At 40.4% G+C, this 16,871-nt stretch overlaps 1 protein-coding gene and 1 pseudogene across 1 annotated transcript; one reads left to right on the top strand and one right to left on the bottom strand.

The window, feature by feature from the left end:
* Window positions 1–6,021: 6,021 nt before the first annotated feature.
* LOC122075105 (very-long-chain 3-oxoacyl-CoA reductase 1-like) lies at window positions 6,022–8,516 on the bottom strand. The gene is made up of 3 exons (XM_042640008.1): window positions 7,717–8,516; window positions 7,482–7,551; window positions 6,022–6,300 (listed from the first exon to the last, which is right to left on the bottom strand). Exons 1-3 carry the CDS (start codon window positions 8,352–8,354, stop codon window positions 6,022–6,024), a joined length of 987 nt encoding a protein of 328 aa, XP_042495942.1. The 5' UTR covers window positions 8,355–8,516.
* Window positions 8,517–10,734: 2,218 nt separating this feature from the next.
* LOC122075103 lies at window positions 10,735–14,424 on the top strand (annotated as a pseudogene).
* Window positions 14,425–16,871: the final 2,447 nt, after the last annotated feature.

Genomic DNA, 16,871 nt, shown 5'->3' with positions numbered 1-16,871 from the left:
AGCTTCATGGTCAGTGTATAGCTTTGTTCTTATTGCTTCTTCATGTATTCTCGATTTTATCGCCCTTTACGTGTATCGATAAGGTGTAGAAAAAGGAATCAATCGACCAAAGCCTCATATAACGCACGAATCAGAGTCGTTTGTATGGAATGTGAGCAATACGGAACACATATGAGAGGATACCCGATCCATCGTATGGTCGACGTACTGTACTCTTCGGGTTATGGTGTGAACCGGATTTAAATCTTCTGCATTTCTTGGTCTTGCAATTGTCATGTAATATTACCTGCAGAATGTGACACATGGCAACACTGATATGAACGGTCCAGATAAAGTCCAAATGGAGAGTTCTCGAGAAGGGTCACTCTCGTTCCTTTCTCGTAATTAGAAAAACTGATACAATATTTTCCCCTCTCTTCTCCTCTAACAAATTTGTTTCTGTTTCAAGAAATTGCTGCTAATTAATAAATAGGGAGAGATGTCGGGGGTATCTCTTGCGGTGGCACCTCGGACGGAGCCCGATGAGACTGCAACCTCAACTTCGAACCCAAAGAAACCGCCACCGCCCTAGGCGGAGCATCGGGTACAGCAACAGCAATGGGAAGTGATGGGGTCGCTGCGGGTGATAGAGCTGCAATTGGTAGCCTTCATCATGGTCTTCTCGGCGAGCAGTCTCGTCCCTCTCTTCGACCTCCTCTTCCCGGCCTTTATATCGGCTTACCTATTAGCCCTTTCACGCTTTGTTTTCGTCGCGCACGGCCAAGGGAGGAGGACAACGGTGGGCGAGTCACCGGAGATCATCGAGGGAAGCCGATGGTTTAGGTTATACGTGATGGTGGGGACCACTATAGCGTGTAAGAGAGTGAAGAGAGATGAAGAGTGATAACAGTTACCGAGATTAATCACGCCAACCCAAGAAAATATCACAATTATAAGATCACCACTTCTGTTTCGTCAAATTATATTCATACCCTTTACCGTCCGTCAATATTAAGCGTGGAGTTAAAATGATCATTATACCTTTACCATTAAAAAACTCTTGTTTTAACCATTATATCATTGCCATTAAAAAAACTATCGATTTTCACCCTTATACTCACTTTTACCAAGAGACATCAAACTAGACGAAGACTTTCCCATCACTAATGAAGGACTGAGAAAGGCATTCGTTCATCACTGATGAGGTATCTCTCTCTTTCTCTCACTCTCATTCTCTATCTGGATTTAAAATAACTAACCGCCCTTTCTCCCACCCTCATTCTCTGTTTGTTTTCTGGTCAGATTATCAGAGGGTTTCCCCTATGATATTTCATGTTTTTAATAGTATTTGTTGCTGAAAGGGCAAATAGGTTGTGAAGGAAAAGCTATAATAGAGGTCAAAGGGAAATCGATTAGCATAAGCACCGCTACTATAACCCTTGCAGTACATCAGTATATCCAAGAGTTACAAAACAGGGAACTAAAAAATGGAAACAATCTTAGAAACAATTGGAAACTGGAAAATAGAATTGTTGCACAGTGTAACAGCTATAAGAAGTTGCAATCTGACTTCTAGAACCTTATAACAGAAATAGAAGCCAATATCCTCAGTTGCTACTGTTGGAATCCTTCTAGAAACTCTAAAAAGGTGTTAAATAAAAAAATAATTTGGGGACTTCCGCCCTTTTCTCTTGTTGGATGCATCAAGCTGCCTTCAAGAGACTTATGTAAATTTATTAGTTAATAAATTAAGATTTGGTTTTCATTATTTCAGGGTAAATTTGGGCAATATTGGCCAGCAGTGTTCACAAGTTGAATTTGCAGGAAAAAAAAATGGTGTATGAAAAACTTCAATCATGAAGGCATTGCTTGGCTAATAACTAAAACGAAATGAAATAGTATATGCCTCCTATTTTGTGAGCGGGTTGGCCCTAGGGAGGTTTTATCCCTCATGATTTTCTAATTTCACCACCTTAGAGGGTGAAAGACTCAGACCTCTAGCGTTATCATAAATTACAGGAGATAACAACCCTCCTTCAAGGCTCAACTATAAGAGCCCTCACCAATTTAACTACACTTCTAGGTTCCAATTCATGGGAAATTTTTCTATGGTCATTAATTTATCAGTTGATAAAAGTTGGGACATATTAAAGTGAATGTACTTGAGTCCAACCAAGGAGAACTTCAGTCCGGAAACTAAAGCTGCAACTCCAGCGATTACAACGAGCTCTAGTTGCAATGTGTTGGTTGCCGCCTGCAGAGAAGAAACACAGATTTACAATATGCAAGTTGTTTCACCTGGTCGCCGCGAGGTCCTTCTGGTATCCACGAGATCCTTTGGGTCGCCGCAAGGTCGTCGTTCGTTGTTGATGCTGCTGCTATTGCTATGAACGATTGCCAGTGGTCCAACAACGGCAATTTGAGAGAAAGATTAGTTAGGTCTTGGAATGGGTTCCAAAACCTATCGATTTGGGTAAATAAATATTAACTTATGATAAGGGTATTTTTGATACTTTGTATTTAATAGGGGCATTTTGGTGTTTAAAATAAAATATAGTTGCTAACATCAGCAACTATAGTATATTCCTTAACAGTGACTGACGGTAGGGGGTCTGAATATAATTTGGTGAAACAGAGGGGGTGGTCTTATAATTGTGGCATTCTCCAGGAGGTGGCGCGGTAAATTTTCCTAACAATTAGGGTTTCACAATTTCAAAATACCCCTCTGTACGGGTTTGGTTGGGTCATCATCATCTTGGTTTGATATGGTTTAATCAGATTGAAACCGGTTGAGAAGCATCTACTTCTCCCTCTTTATCTAGGTTTTCCATGTCAGTGTTGCCAGGTATCGCATTCTTCCAGTAGTATTGCATGAGAATTGTAAGATGAAAAATTGCAGAGGATTTAAATCCGTGTGAACTAGGGGTGTAAGTTTGGCCCTGACGGCCCAAACCTGCTCTAACCTGCCCTTGCGCTCGAATACTACCAAATCCAGATGAGGGTTAACTTGGCCCAACTTGACCCAGTTGGGTTTGGGATAAGACCTAGGCCTATCCCGGTCTGGCCCAACTCAGCCCAATTTTAACTCTATTCTATTATTGTGTTTAGTAATAGTGTTTCCTAGGGGTGTCAATCAGTCGGGCTGGGCAGGTCTCGGTCGGGCCTAACCGGGTCTGGCGGTGTGAAATCCTTACACCGTGAACGCTCGTTTACTTAAACAGGCCTAGATTTGGGGGGCATGGTACGGTTTGTAATCAGGCCAATCGGTATCGGGCTTTAATCGGGCTACTTTAAACGGGCCTTAAACGGACTATGGACCTATTTAATTCTAAATGGACTCTAAACATGCCTATTCTAAAATTATTTTTTAAAATGATTAAACTATTGACTTTAAAACTAATAGAGGATAACATTCACAATTCCGAAACCAAGGAAATCATGTCTTTAACAATTGAACAATTGATAACAATTGAATGTCTCATTTAGCAAGATCCAAGGGAATTATATATATATATATATATATCCAAGGGAATCATGTATTTAAAATGTAATCTAAGTTGCAAGAATTACACTCTTTTTAAAAATTGAATGTCCCATTTAGAATGTGGATATTTTAGTCATATATATTATTTACTCATATTTTGTAGTATTAGTGGTAAAATTGGTATTTAGGAATTTTTTAAGAAGGTCGGGTTGGTTGGGCTAAATGAGTCGGTTCTAGCAGGCTTCTTAAGTGAGTCGGGTCGGTCGGGCACCCAATGAGCTTGTGGCCTACACCATGAATGCCCGTTTAATAAACGGGTCGGGTTGAAGCCCGACACATTTATTAAACGGGTCGATTCAGGTCGAGGCTTAAGCGAGTAGGGCTCGATCGGGCCTACTGGTGAGGCCTCAAGATTAACACCCCTAGTGTTTCCCTTTTCCTAGGCTCACATCATGTGTTACACAAGCCACATACTCTATTGAGCTAAGATGATCAAATTGCAAACTATTTCTCTCATTTTTTTTTTTTTACATAGGTTGTCTTGTGTCTCCTGTCATGTATTGATCTGAAATTTAGATATAATAGCAATCATGAAGAATTTTGGGAGATGTGAGGCCAAGCTAGTAAAAGGTGTATCTTATAACCAAATTGACAAGCTTGGTAATTACAAATTTATGGATCAAGGGTGGACGAGTGCTGGCCATAGTCTTAACATCTCTCCACCCACCTTTTATTTGGTAAATATACATAGGCTTAACTTTTGTGACCCTTTGTAGGGGGAAAAAAAAAAAATACAGGACTAGCCAAGGTCAACTAGGCCCAACCTTGAGGCCGACAGGGTTGGGCCTGGGTGTGAACCATGCAAGGTTGGGTTGGGCTTGATTTGAATTTTGGGGACTTAGCGTTGGGTTGAGGTTTTAAGAAACCCGACCCTATTTCACCCCAAATGTGAACGAAGAAGATTTCTCTATCCATTTGACACCGTAGTCACTAATAATTAAAAGAGAGCAAAACAAAAAATAAATCCCATAATGGAAAAAGGAGGAAAAGCATAGCTGCTGGGCTGCATGGCCATGCCAGCATGGGGTCAATGGGAGTACATGCATAGGCATCCATGGGTATGAATTAGATGATCATTGCACTACCTCATGTGACAGGCTAGAGGAGGTCCTAATAGAAGTTAAAGAAGATGAAAATTGTAAATCTCTATAATTCATTTTGTGTGGAACAGCATACTTATAGAAGGGTTTTAGATATGGAAATCAATATTACAGTTGGAGGTTGGGATATACATTAAATACATTTTTTTTTTTTTTTGGTAAGGTACATTAAATACATTAACACATCCCATGCTTTAGTGTTTTTTTTCCCCCCATAAATAAATAAGGCAACGGGTTCAAGAATGAAAGACTTGGAATCAAATCCATAGTTTTTCGTATTATATTTGCTATATGTCGCAAATTAGATATGTCAACATCTCGCAAATTAGATAAGGCCAAGGTTGCAGGTACCGTTATCATACGAATCGGCTGGTTTAGCCCACTTAATTTCAAAATGGAGTCACATTTTGGCATATACTCTTGATTTCTTTTGGTATACGGTACTGATGTCACCAATATGCATTGGTCTATATGTATTTTTTTCCATGGATGAGCCTGAAATTTTGTAGATAAGTAGATCCCAATGTTCCTTTAATGGGTAAGGAGATCTTTGTTTAATTGTAGTGACATCTACCCTCACTCTATATACTAGTATCATTAGCTCATTAGATACATGACGAAGAAATTCTAGAATTCAGAAAGGAGAAGAAAGTAGACATGACCAACAGCCGTCACATGTAGTCTTCTCTTGACATGGATTCAAGTATGCCGAAACACCTATCTCTATATGGTTTGCATGCTCATATGATCTCCATGTTTGTATTAGATGTGGTTTTCTATTTAGTTTCGTTCCTTGTCATTGCTTTCCGTCTTACCAATCTGATGATTTTGTCACCTTATGCATGAGTAAGACCAGAAACAAGGTAAGGCAGATACTTCTCACTTTATTCTATTTCCTTGATAGAGAAGGAGTGGAGAAGAGCTTTGCACAGGAGGATGTGATGACGATACTCTACAAGAGTGAAGGTTGTGGTAAGAAGATGATAAAGCAATGGCAAGGGCCATGGTAGCTCACAACAAGAATCTAATGATAGAAATACTCACATGGCTACCCTAAAATCACTTATTAAATTCAAATCTACATGCAAACAAATCACTTCTTAATACACTTAAGAGAGCAATTACATAGAAACATGATTTAAAGGGTCGCACTGGTTGGCCTAGAAAGAGGTTGCATGTTCGACTCTCCTCTGTTTGTTATTACTACACCCCTTCCCACCCACCCCACCCAACCCACCCTCCAACCGCCACCCTGACTCAAAAATCTAACAGAAAACTCAAATCCAACGTCACAACATAAGATTCCACTCGCAGAAACCCCTCACCCTCCCCTCAAGATAGAGCTGACCCTAACAAAAAAAATAAATGAAATAACCATCCTAGCCTTCAATGTCAGACCTATCCTCGTATATAGCCCTTGTTCTTGCTGTTCTTCAAGAAATCCTGAATTTGTCCCTCGTTACGTATATCGAGAAAGTACCGAAAAAGAAACCAATCAACTAAGTCCTGAGGTAACGCACGTAATAGAGTAGTCTGTATAGAATGTGGCCAATAAGGTACACATGTATGATCATACCCAATCCATCGTATGCTTGCCTTACTATACTCCTCGGGTGATGGTGTGAACAAGGAAGATTTCTCTATCCTTGACATCTTAGTTGCCACGTGTAAAGGAACCTGCAAATTACATAGAATCATCAATGATTAAAACGGAGAAAAATTAAAATAATAATAATAATAATGCACCGTGTTTGGGGATGGGGACTTGAATCAAGTCAGATAAGTAGATCCCAATATCTCCTATTTCACATTTTTGGTATTAATTTAAACTTAATTTGTCAAGTAGCAAAAAACAAAGCTTTGAAGAAGTAAAAGTGGTCCAATAATGACTTAAGTACAAGTACAAATTTGTAGAAATATGAAAGAATGCGGGATTAGCATTGCACCAAAGAATATGCGATTAAGCTAAACAATAAAATTTGACAAATAATTAAGGAGATAGATTTGAGGGGAGAATTGCCCGAAAAAATTTCGCTTCTACCTAGGTTGCAGCCAAGTAGCTGCAACCCCATGGTAACAGCCAAGGAAATGGAATCCCGAGGGCAGATTTAAAAATTCCTGTTTTAGGTGAATTTCTCTACCCCTACCTTTCAGATTTCATTCCCCTGACTGATACCAAGGGTTGCAGCCAAGGCAACAACCAAGTTTCATCAGTTGAGAAGCAAGTAGCCCATCACTAGTTCAATAAAGAGAGAGAGAGAGAGAGAGTAGTTCAGGTCCTCATATGAGCACATGATTCAAACTCTCATAATTTGTCGATAAACAAGACTTTGGATTCTCTACGTACATGGGGCAGCACAAATGAAATAAAATCTAGATTTGGCTCGTCTTTAACTTATTATTAATCATTAATTCTTCTCCAATTCTTTTTGTGAGCAGGACATTTACATATTTTCAAAAGTTGTGAAAGTTGAGATATTTGAGGGGTTAAAATGGATTTAAATTTCAAAACACTTCCATAAATTAGATCTTGAAAATATACATGTATTGTGCGGGGAAAGAATTGCACAAAAATAGGAGGAAGAAAAATTATAGAGGAACCAAATTCATAAAGTCTCCACCCAACTTTCACAACTGTAAATAAGTGAGATTCCATTTGATTGGTACTTGAGCACCCCACGGGTAGAGAATCTAAACTGCAAACGAGTCTGTGAAATAACTCCTGCGTGACGGGCAAAAATTCAAAAGATTATAGAACCCTATTCTCTTTCTCCATTACCCCACTCATCTACCAAACGGAACGCTGTGTTTGGTAGCCAAGAAAAGAGAAGAAAAGAAAAGAAATATGGAGAGCATACCTGGCATTGCACATCAATCCCATTCAATTTGCACTCCACATGAAGGTTTCTCGACAATTCATGGACGTATCTGCAAAACCACCATAAACAGGTAACAGTTAAGGGGAGCGTTGGTTGGTTGGTTGGTTGGTTAAGGACTTAAGGGCATCGGCCTGAAGAAGTATACATTAATTTGAGGATTAGGACTTTAACCCATTAGAATAGCAAATTAAGATGCAGAGAAACGCTAGCTTACGCTTTGGTGGCAGCATAAACAGAAACAAGCGGAAACGAAGGTGTAGCAGTGACAGAACCCGACCCTATATTCACAATGGCACCTCTCTTCCTCCCAAGCATCCCAGGAAGTACAGCGTTTGTTACCCTATTAATCGCTTCCACGTTTACCTGAATCACGTCCTTAAGCATTTCTTCATCCACTTCATGGAAGAACCTCGCGTAAGGGTAAGAAACCCCTGCGCAGTTCACCAGAACACCGACATCCAACCCTTCGATGGCTTCCCCGATCCGTTCGATACCCTCCGAGAGGTCACCGGCCAAATCAACGACGACATTCCTGATCTGGGTTCCACCGTATCTGGCCTTAATCGCATCCGACACGTCGTTGAGCTTCTCAAGATTGCGGCCCACCAACACCAAATTAAGGTACTTCCCGGCTAGCTCGAAGGCCAAGCTCTTTCCGATACCGTCGGTGGGTCCCGTCACTAGTGCCCATGAACCGTATTTCTTGAGATCCTTTGCAGGTCTCACGAAGTAGACGTAAACCCATCTGAGGGAAGCTAAGGCGGAGTTAAGCACCAGGAGGAAACCCAGAATCAATGCCACCAACACCCAAAAGGGTTGAGCTTTGATCTGCTCCCCGATACAGAGCTCCATCTTTCTCCTGTCGGATCTGTGGGATCCTAGCAAAGTCTGCTTAATTATCTGTTTCCGGCATTGATTATTTTAGGTAGTAGTCTTCACACCTCACTACTCACCAAAAAAAAAAAAGTCTTCACACCTCATTGGTCCACATAGTTTTATATATTAGTACCGTATTGGTAGTGGTTGAGAACTTGAGATCGATACTTGAAACTTGAGTGATCCGAATTGGTTATCATTATCGTTTCCGGGGTAAAACAGTAAAAATATACTTTTTTTGAAAAGCAATGACAAAAATGATCGATACGCACCAGCCTGATATATAGATGGGATGAAGAATGAGGAATGAATCACGGTTATAAAAATCGGATGAGGAATGAATAACGGCAAAAGTGTCCATAGCCAATCACCACGCATGCTACTAGTTTTAGACTAAAGGAATGAATCACAATAATAAAAATCGAGAATATAAAATTTGTACCACATGAATATAAAGAAAAGGAGAGTGATTCCTGTAGGGGAGTGTGATTCCTACACGAGAATGAAAGTCAATGAAAATAACTGAGGAAGTATTCAGAAGATCGAACTGATCATTTTGCCCCCTCCTCCCTTTTTCTCATGTGTTTGGTCACAGGGGTTCCACATAAACCTTTTTTCCTAAAAAGAATTAAGAACTAGGGTTTTACTTGGTATAATTAGAGCTTAGAACCAGGCCATGGAGGGAAAATTGTGAGCTTACAAAAGGGGGTATTTTGGATAACAAAAATAAGTTACCTTTCACTATGATATTTTGTCTCATATGAAAGAAGCATTTTGTCCCTTATATGCCACATAGGATGGTGATTGATTACACTAAGAATAAAAATAAGAACTATTTTCGAAAACATTTAAACTAGATTTAGCTTTGGTTAATGATTGCCAAAAGGAAAAGAACTAATCGAAGATCACTTTTTTATGATAAGTTTCTCAATATGGATCTACTTGAGGGTGTGGAGCTATAAACCTAAATTAAATACTCCACTCCCATAATCACTTCATTAATTAAAAATTAAAGAGTTGTTTCAGAGATTATTCATTGCTTCATAGTACTACTACTGCATACCCAACATGAAGGTCTCTACCCCCATCAAAGAAATTAAACAGAAATAATTTCTCCCCAAGGCTTCAATGGTTTTGTCTAGAGAAAGGGACCCAACATTCACCCATCCGATATTGGTAGGGGTCAATATCAAAATTTAAAATTCAGTACTATTGGATTGGTGAACCTGTTTCGTTACCCCCAAAAAGAAAATTAATGAGAACTGGTTTAAACTTCAAGGGTTAGTTCGGTTGCTGGGGTTGAAATAGAGGGAGAACTTACAAAGATAAGAGTTGGAGACGTAGAAGAGTGAAGACATTGGGGCCTCTTAAATCAAAAGCACTTACGAACATGGTTTGAGTTATCAGTATTCGTAGGGGTCAATATAAAAAATTTAACGTAATCAGGGGTAAGGTAAATCCAACTAATATGGGCTGATCTACATTGATGCTGACCAAGACCCTTTTTTTTTTTTTAATGAAAAATAAGGATAATATTGACTATAACTAAATCCTTGATGAGACCAATATCGTATATCCGAATTCGATTACTAAATCCCTGCTTGGTAGACTTGCTGCTATAATCATTTTTAGCACAAGGGAAGAGTGGAATGGAAATTTGGGTTCAAAATCTCACTCCTTTGAAGAAGAAGAAGAAGAAGAAGGAGGAGGAAAAAGAAGAAGAAGAAGAAGGCAATGGGTGAAGGAAATCGAGATTTTGGAGTTTTTATATAATTTTTTTTTTTTTAAGCAACATTTTTTAAGGCATGTATATGTTTTTAACGTATTATATGTGTTTAATACACTTTTAATATATGATATATTTTTAACTCCACCAATGTATTTGCTGCCAATCTTAAAACCCATAGAAAAAGGATGCGTTAGATAGGCATCCAATACCCAAAAAGTTGAAATTCTGTGAGGCTGAAGAATGCTTGCTACCTAGGTTAAATAGCAAAGTCTATTAAATTTGGATTTGTTGTACATACAGTCACTTAGATATACATGTGAAGATTCAATATATGTCCATTTTGATTTCATATATACCCTTCTTCACCATTTCAATGTCGAGAAATAAGATAGGTGTTGAATCCTTAAATGTATGTGCAAAGGATCCAAACTCAGCCTACGTATGATTCCATTTTCTATCCCGCAATTATTGAGTCTGGAATTTGAAAAATTCATTACTGCATATAACATAATTCATGGTAGATTTTTACTTAAAAAAATAAATAAAAATCTAGTAAAATGGTATGATCACTTAGTCGTATCGATGAACATTCAACACCTATTCCTTTTGCTTCTAAAATATACCCCTCTTCATCTATGTACGTAATTGTTGGAAGCAAAGGGGACAAGTGTAAGATGCTCACATATTCATTCTGGAGAGTTTTACACATTCCAACCCCCACCCCCCGCCCCCGGCGGTAAAGAACTGCGTTCATCACAATACATCGAGGGGTTTGGGAGATCTTAGTGGGATAAAGAGAAGATCGAAGTCTATGGTTTGAAATGGGAGGATCGAAAGAGAGAAAACATGAGGACACAAAAGTATAGATAGGGTTGAGCGTCATCTAGACGCTTTTGGAGAATTGATGGGTCGAGTTGCTCGTGATCGTTGGATAACAAAAATGACACATATCACTCCATAGGAGTTTGTTGAAATATCGTTGGAGCGTCAGTGGTTGCAGACACTCTTACAGGAGCAGCATTTGCTGATCTATCCATGATCCGCACATACATGGAGGACAGCAACAAAGGCAAGCAAAATCCTGGTCTCTTCTTCACGCTCTCACTTGCCCACTTCTCTCTGATCTCTTTCCTTCTTTTCTTCTTGATGAAGATAACAACTTCCCACTCCGCTGATTCTAGTTACTCGTCTCCGTACATACCAACTGAGGATATCGCTCTTAGCTGCGGCTCACCTTGGACAACTAAATTCTCATTTCATGGTAACCTTTGGACTAGCGACAACGCCTCTGACTTTGGTCCATTTCCTTCAGCAACAACTACCACAATAACAGCCTCCACCCAAGATTCCTCTGTCCCCAGGGCACTTTACAAGACAGCTCGCCTCTCCACATCCCAGTTCAACTACACCTTCCCTGTCTCACAGGGCATGAAATTCGTACGCCTCCACTTCTACCCAGCCTCGTATATCTCCGGCCACGACATGGCCAAGTCCTCCTTCTCTGTCACCGCCAACGACCGCTTTACTCTCATACAAGACTTCAGCTCCTACCTCACTGCAGTCTCCCTCGACCCTTCCACCTTCATCAAGGAATTCTGCGTCAACGTGGAGGGACAGAAATTAACACTTTCTTTCACCCCGTCTCCTCTCAAGTCTGGTTCATTTGCTTTCATCAATGGAATTGAGGTCGTTTCCATGCCTAACACCATCTATATCGGCGGCTTGGATGTCGACCTTCCAATTGTTGGATTCTAGAGTACGACCAATATCAATTACACCACCGCCCTTGAAACGCTTTATCGACTTAACGTCGGTGGCAGCGCTATATCAGCCGGGGCTGACACCGGTATGTTCCGCGAATGGTTGAGCGATGATGATTTTGTGATTGGATATGCCGTAATTCCCACCTTACCAAACACCCAGATTAGGTACACAAACGCAACTCCCGCATACATTGCACCGGAGGATGTCTACCGCACGGCCCGAACCATGGGTAATTCTAAGAGATCCAACCTCAACTATAATCTGACGTGGTCCTTCAATGTGGACTCTGGGTTCAATTACCTTGTTAGGCTTCATTTCTGCGAGTTCCAACCTGAGATACAGAAGCACGGAGACAGGGTGTTTCGCATCTTCATCAATAATCAGACTGTCGAGCCTTTTGCGGACGTCGTTGTCTTCAGTGGTGGAAACGGAATCCCGGCGTACAGAGACTACTTTGTGATGAACGATGATCAAGGATGGAGCGCAGGCAACTATGATCTCTCAGTTGCTCTACACCCTAATGGAGATTCAGAAACTATGTATAGTGATGCAATCTTAAACGGTCTCGAGTTGTTCAAGCTCATCCAACACGGTCGCAACCTCGCCGGTTCCAATCCTGAACCCCTGACCCAAAATCCTGAACCCACGCCCCAATCCCCTCTGGCTGAACAGTCCAAGAATCCCAGGAGTACGAACCGGAGACCTTTCCTGTTCGCGATCGCCGGAAGTTCTGTAGGGCTTGTGATTGTGTTCTCTCTTGTATGCACCTTTATCAGGTGGTGTTGCCGCCGCCGCCGCCGCCGCCAAAGGAGTAGGAAGGTGAAGGGCTTCGGTGGTGGCTCCAACGGCAAGGATGGAGAGAAGGATTCGTCGGAATCTTCGTGGTGGGACCAATTTTCTGCTTCACAATCGCATCTATGCCGACGTCACTTGTCGCTGGCAGAGGTGAGAGCCGCCACTGATGACTTCGATCCCAACTTGCTTATCGGTGTTGGAGGTTTTGGCCACGTGTATAAGGGCTACGTGGGTAGTGAATTAACCCCAGTGGCTATAAAACGCGGGAAACCCACGTCACAACAGGGGACCCAAGAGTTCCGGAACGAGATCGAGATGCTCTCCAAACTGCGTCACCGTAACTTGGTGTCCCCGATGGGGTACTGCCATGAGAACGGAGAGATGATCCTCGTCTACGAGTACATGGCCCATGGTACCCTTTGTGATCATCTCTACAAATCCAAATCCAAATCCAATCAACTCCCTCTCTCTTGGAAGCAGAGGCTCAGTATCTGCATTGGTGCAGCAAGGGGCATACACTATCTCCATTCGCACCCGATCATCCACCGTGACGTGAAAACCAGCAATATACTCTTGGACGAAAATTGGACGGCTAAGGTTTCCGATTTCGGCTTGTCTAGGGCAGGGCCCACCAGTGTGTCCAAGACCCACGTAAGCACCGACGTCAAAGGTACTCTAGGGTATCTGGACCCTGAGTACTTCCTACGTCAGCAACTGCGGTGAAGTCGGATGTGTACTCTTTCGGAGTGGTGTTGTTCGAAGTGCCGTGCGGCAGACCGGTTTTGGATAAGACGCTGCTTGATTCCGACGATGTGAACTTGGCCCAGTGGGCCGGACAGTACTGCAGAAAGAGAATGTTTGACCTGATCATCGATCCTCTTTTGAAGGGCACGATAGCCCCAGATTCTTTAGGAAGGTTCGCACAGATAGCAGATAGCAGATAGCAGATAGCAGAGAAATGTGTGGCTAATCATGGGATAGAACGGCCGTCAATGGTTGATGTAGTCCGGAGCCTTGAGTTTGCACTTGAGCTGCAGGAGACAGCAGACAAGAATGCAGCAATGGACGAGTGTTTTGTTGGCTTCACTCTCCCTCTGACCCTCCGTCACGGTGAAGGATACCTCTTAGGGCGTCCTTCGTTGCTGGCGTTATGAGAGAGGACTTGCCCACCAGCCATAGAGATGAGGAGGACTCCTTATTATCCAAGTCATCAACAAGTGGAACAGTAGGTGACAGTGGGGTCCCCAATAAATAAGTAGAGGTCGAGGTATATAGTCTATAGACTCTAAGGTTGTAGCCGTCCACTCAACCCTTTCTAGAGTATATAGTCTATAGACCTTATGTCAGGGATGAAATGTCGTTGACTTTGTCGTGCATTCAAAATTATGTGGAGGATGGACCCAATATTTTGTCAGAAAATCAAGTGGGCCCCAATATTTTGTCCTCGGTTCACTGAAAAGTTAACTCTCGTGATTTTCCTTTTCAACAGAGCCCCATCTGGGTTTTCGTTTTCCCATTTTATCGTTTAAAATACGTTTTCTAGAGATGCTTAAGAGGATGGGAGAGAAATAAACATGCTAACGTGGTACCTAGGAATTAGGAATATTAGCAGGATTTTAATCATAAAATTTGTTCAACTTAAATTATACTGTTGAATAGAAAAAAGATATACAAATTTTCAATATACTATTGCTACACCTTTCCTCTCTCTCTTTCTTTCTCTTCTCATTCGAAAAAGCGATGACAAAAATCTAAGAACAAAGAGTGAATTCCGGTGGGGTCTTTTACCAGATCCAGCTGGTGGTGGGATCTTTTACCAGATCCAGTCGGAGAAAACGATGACAAAATCTAAGAACAGAGAGCGTTTTAGGGTTTAGAGAGCCACTCCATTATCTCTACTTCTGCAAAAAGAAACTGATAAAGATCAAATGCGCTAGGGGAAGCAATAGTTTAAGATGAAAGGGAAATATAAAATAGAAAGAAAAACTAACCAGAAAATTCTTCTATTATGGCTTTTCTGACTTCTCATCCCAAACCACCACATCTCTCCCACCGATGATAGGCAACATCAAAGGCGGCGGCATCGAAAAACCTGAATTACCAGTTGGTGGACGTCCGGCAAGGGGAGAAGACGCAAGAGAACTTGAAGCTCCCTCACCATCATAGTGCCGACAAGAAAAATTACTCGAACTCTTCGATTCATTGACGTCGGCACTCAAACAATAGCTCCCAAACCATTCGCTCTGCTCATCAAAACCATCCTCAAAACCATGGGAGATAGAACACAGAAAAGAAAAAAAATAAAAAATCATTCATGCCCACTAAACACAAATTTCATAAAATCAATTATTGGTGACATTCAATCTGGTTTTTATTCCATTGCATCCCCATCAAAGGAATCCGAACAAAAAGGAAGAAAGCAACCACAAAGACTTTCAAGGATGAAATACTACCCATTGATGAAAGAAGCCCCAAGTAAAGCCCACAGGCCAACATAGATCTCAAGCATGCATTTCCTCCGGCAAGCAAAAGCTACTCCATTCTTTACCCTAAACTATGTTAATCTAATTTTTTTTTTCGAAGGTTAATCTAATCTACTTCGGTACTTCCAAAGTCAAATCTCTTTTTCTCTGGTTTTCACCTCCCCCCTTCTTTTTATCCTCGACCCTAGCCGTAATCGTTTTCCATCGGCGATCGTCGCCGTTGCCAATGCTCTGGGGACGATTTCAGTTCCTGCAAAGAAAACGAAGAAGGGAGGGAGTGGGAGCTAGAGATGTAGAGGGACGCCGGTTTCAGGTGAGATGACGATGTCTTTGGAGGAAACACCGATGATGGAGACTGAGACGGTGACGGAGATAGTGAGGGAAAAGAAGAGTGACGGTATAGTGTCGGGCTAGGAAGGTTAAGTACGACAACAAGTATCCAATGGTGTAAATTTGGCCCTTCTAATCCAACGATCAAGGCTTGCTAGCATACCTGATATCTCGGTATCCTGCTAGCATGCCTGTACTTTTCCCTAAGAAAATCTAGCAAACTTCAAGTATTTCTATTCTATACAAGTTTAAAACACGTTCTCATTTTTATGGTATTTTTTAAGATATGATTTTTTTACATAATGTCTACTTAATTGACCATATATTTATCTTTGGAACTTTAATCGACCTAATTCTTTCACCAACTTGAAGCTAACACAGTGGATTATATTTCTTATGATATTACCTTCAACTCAAATTCAATTCACAGACCCCAAAATTGATATATAAACTGATGCATTTGCTGAAAAATATTTCTAAAGTAATGACTCTTAACTCTAACTAAACATACATCATTTCAAGAGTGTGTTGACTATGTTGACAACAATGAACAACACCATAACCTAGTCACTTTGCTCGATAAGACTTTGGATATGTGTGGTGTATAAATTTAGAATTGGTGCTAGATGATATTCAATGATATGTCTTAAAACTTATAATGAGACATGGGATGTATTGGCATTAATGTTAGATATTGTAGTTGTTTTGAACACTAGATGCAAATATTCATATAATAATTCCTTAATTTGTATAAGTATACTACCATTTTTTTAGTCCCTTTTGTTTGAAATCTACACGTTTAAAACCCGTGCTGTTCGTTTTCGATTTTTACCTTTCTCTGTTTTTTTTACCATTTATTTGACCATATCATTCAAAAAAATTTACTATTTAAAACCCCTACCATTTGTTTCCCTTTTTTTTTTCCTTTCCCATTCTTGCTAACTATGATTCATAGACTATTCCTCTCGCAAGTTGCAATGTCTGAGTATATTGGCGATCTTTAGGCTAAATTTGGATGTTAAGGAAAAAAAAAATTAGTATAAAAATATAGGGAAAATAAGATAAAATTTATAATTCTTTTTTTTTTTTTTTTTTGGATAAAAACAAAAAATCACAATGATACAGACATACAGTCATTGATTTATGTTTATTATCTCTCTCCTTGAATTGCAATAAAAAAAAATAAAAAAAAATTGAATTTAAAAATCTTTCCTTGAATTCAATTTTTTTTTTCTTGACATTCGAAAATAGCCTAATTCTTAAGGGTTGTTTCTCACACCGCCAATTTTTTTATGTAATTGGGAAATCATTATTTGCCTATACTAAGGCCTAAAGTTAGTGGTTGTGTCAGTCTGTTTTGTTTTGGTTCGGTTCAAGATATAATATTTATAA

Source organism: Macadamia integrifolia, chromosome 4, assembly GCF_013358625.1.
Source record: "Macadamia integrifolia cultivar HAES 741 chromosome 4, SCU_Mint_v3, whole genome shotgun sequence".
Taxonomy (NCBI): domain Eukaryota; kingdom Viridiplantae; phylum Streptophyta; class Magnoliopsida; order Proteales; family Proteaceae; genus Macadamia; species Macadamia integrifolia.
This window is presented reverse-complemented; position numbering and strand designations above follow the sequence as displayed.

What these genes read in the sequence shown, in the direction of transcription:
- LOC122075105 (XM_042640008.1), bottom strand. Translation starts at nt 8,354, where the DNA reads ATGGAGCTCTGTATCGGGGAGCAGATCAAAGCTCAACCCTTTTGGGTG. An exon ending in GTTTATGCTGCCACCAAAGC is followed by an intron (nt 7,552 to 7,716) that starts GTAAGCTAGCGT and finishes GTGGTTTTGCAG; the next exon opens with ATACGTCCATGAATTGTCGA. An exon ending in GGATTGATGTGCAATGCCAG is followed by an intron (nt 6,301 to 7,481) that starts GTATGCTCTCCA and finishes TGTAATTTGCAG; the next exon opens with GTTCCTTTACACGTGGCAAC.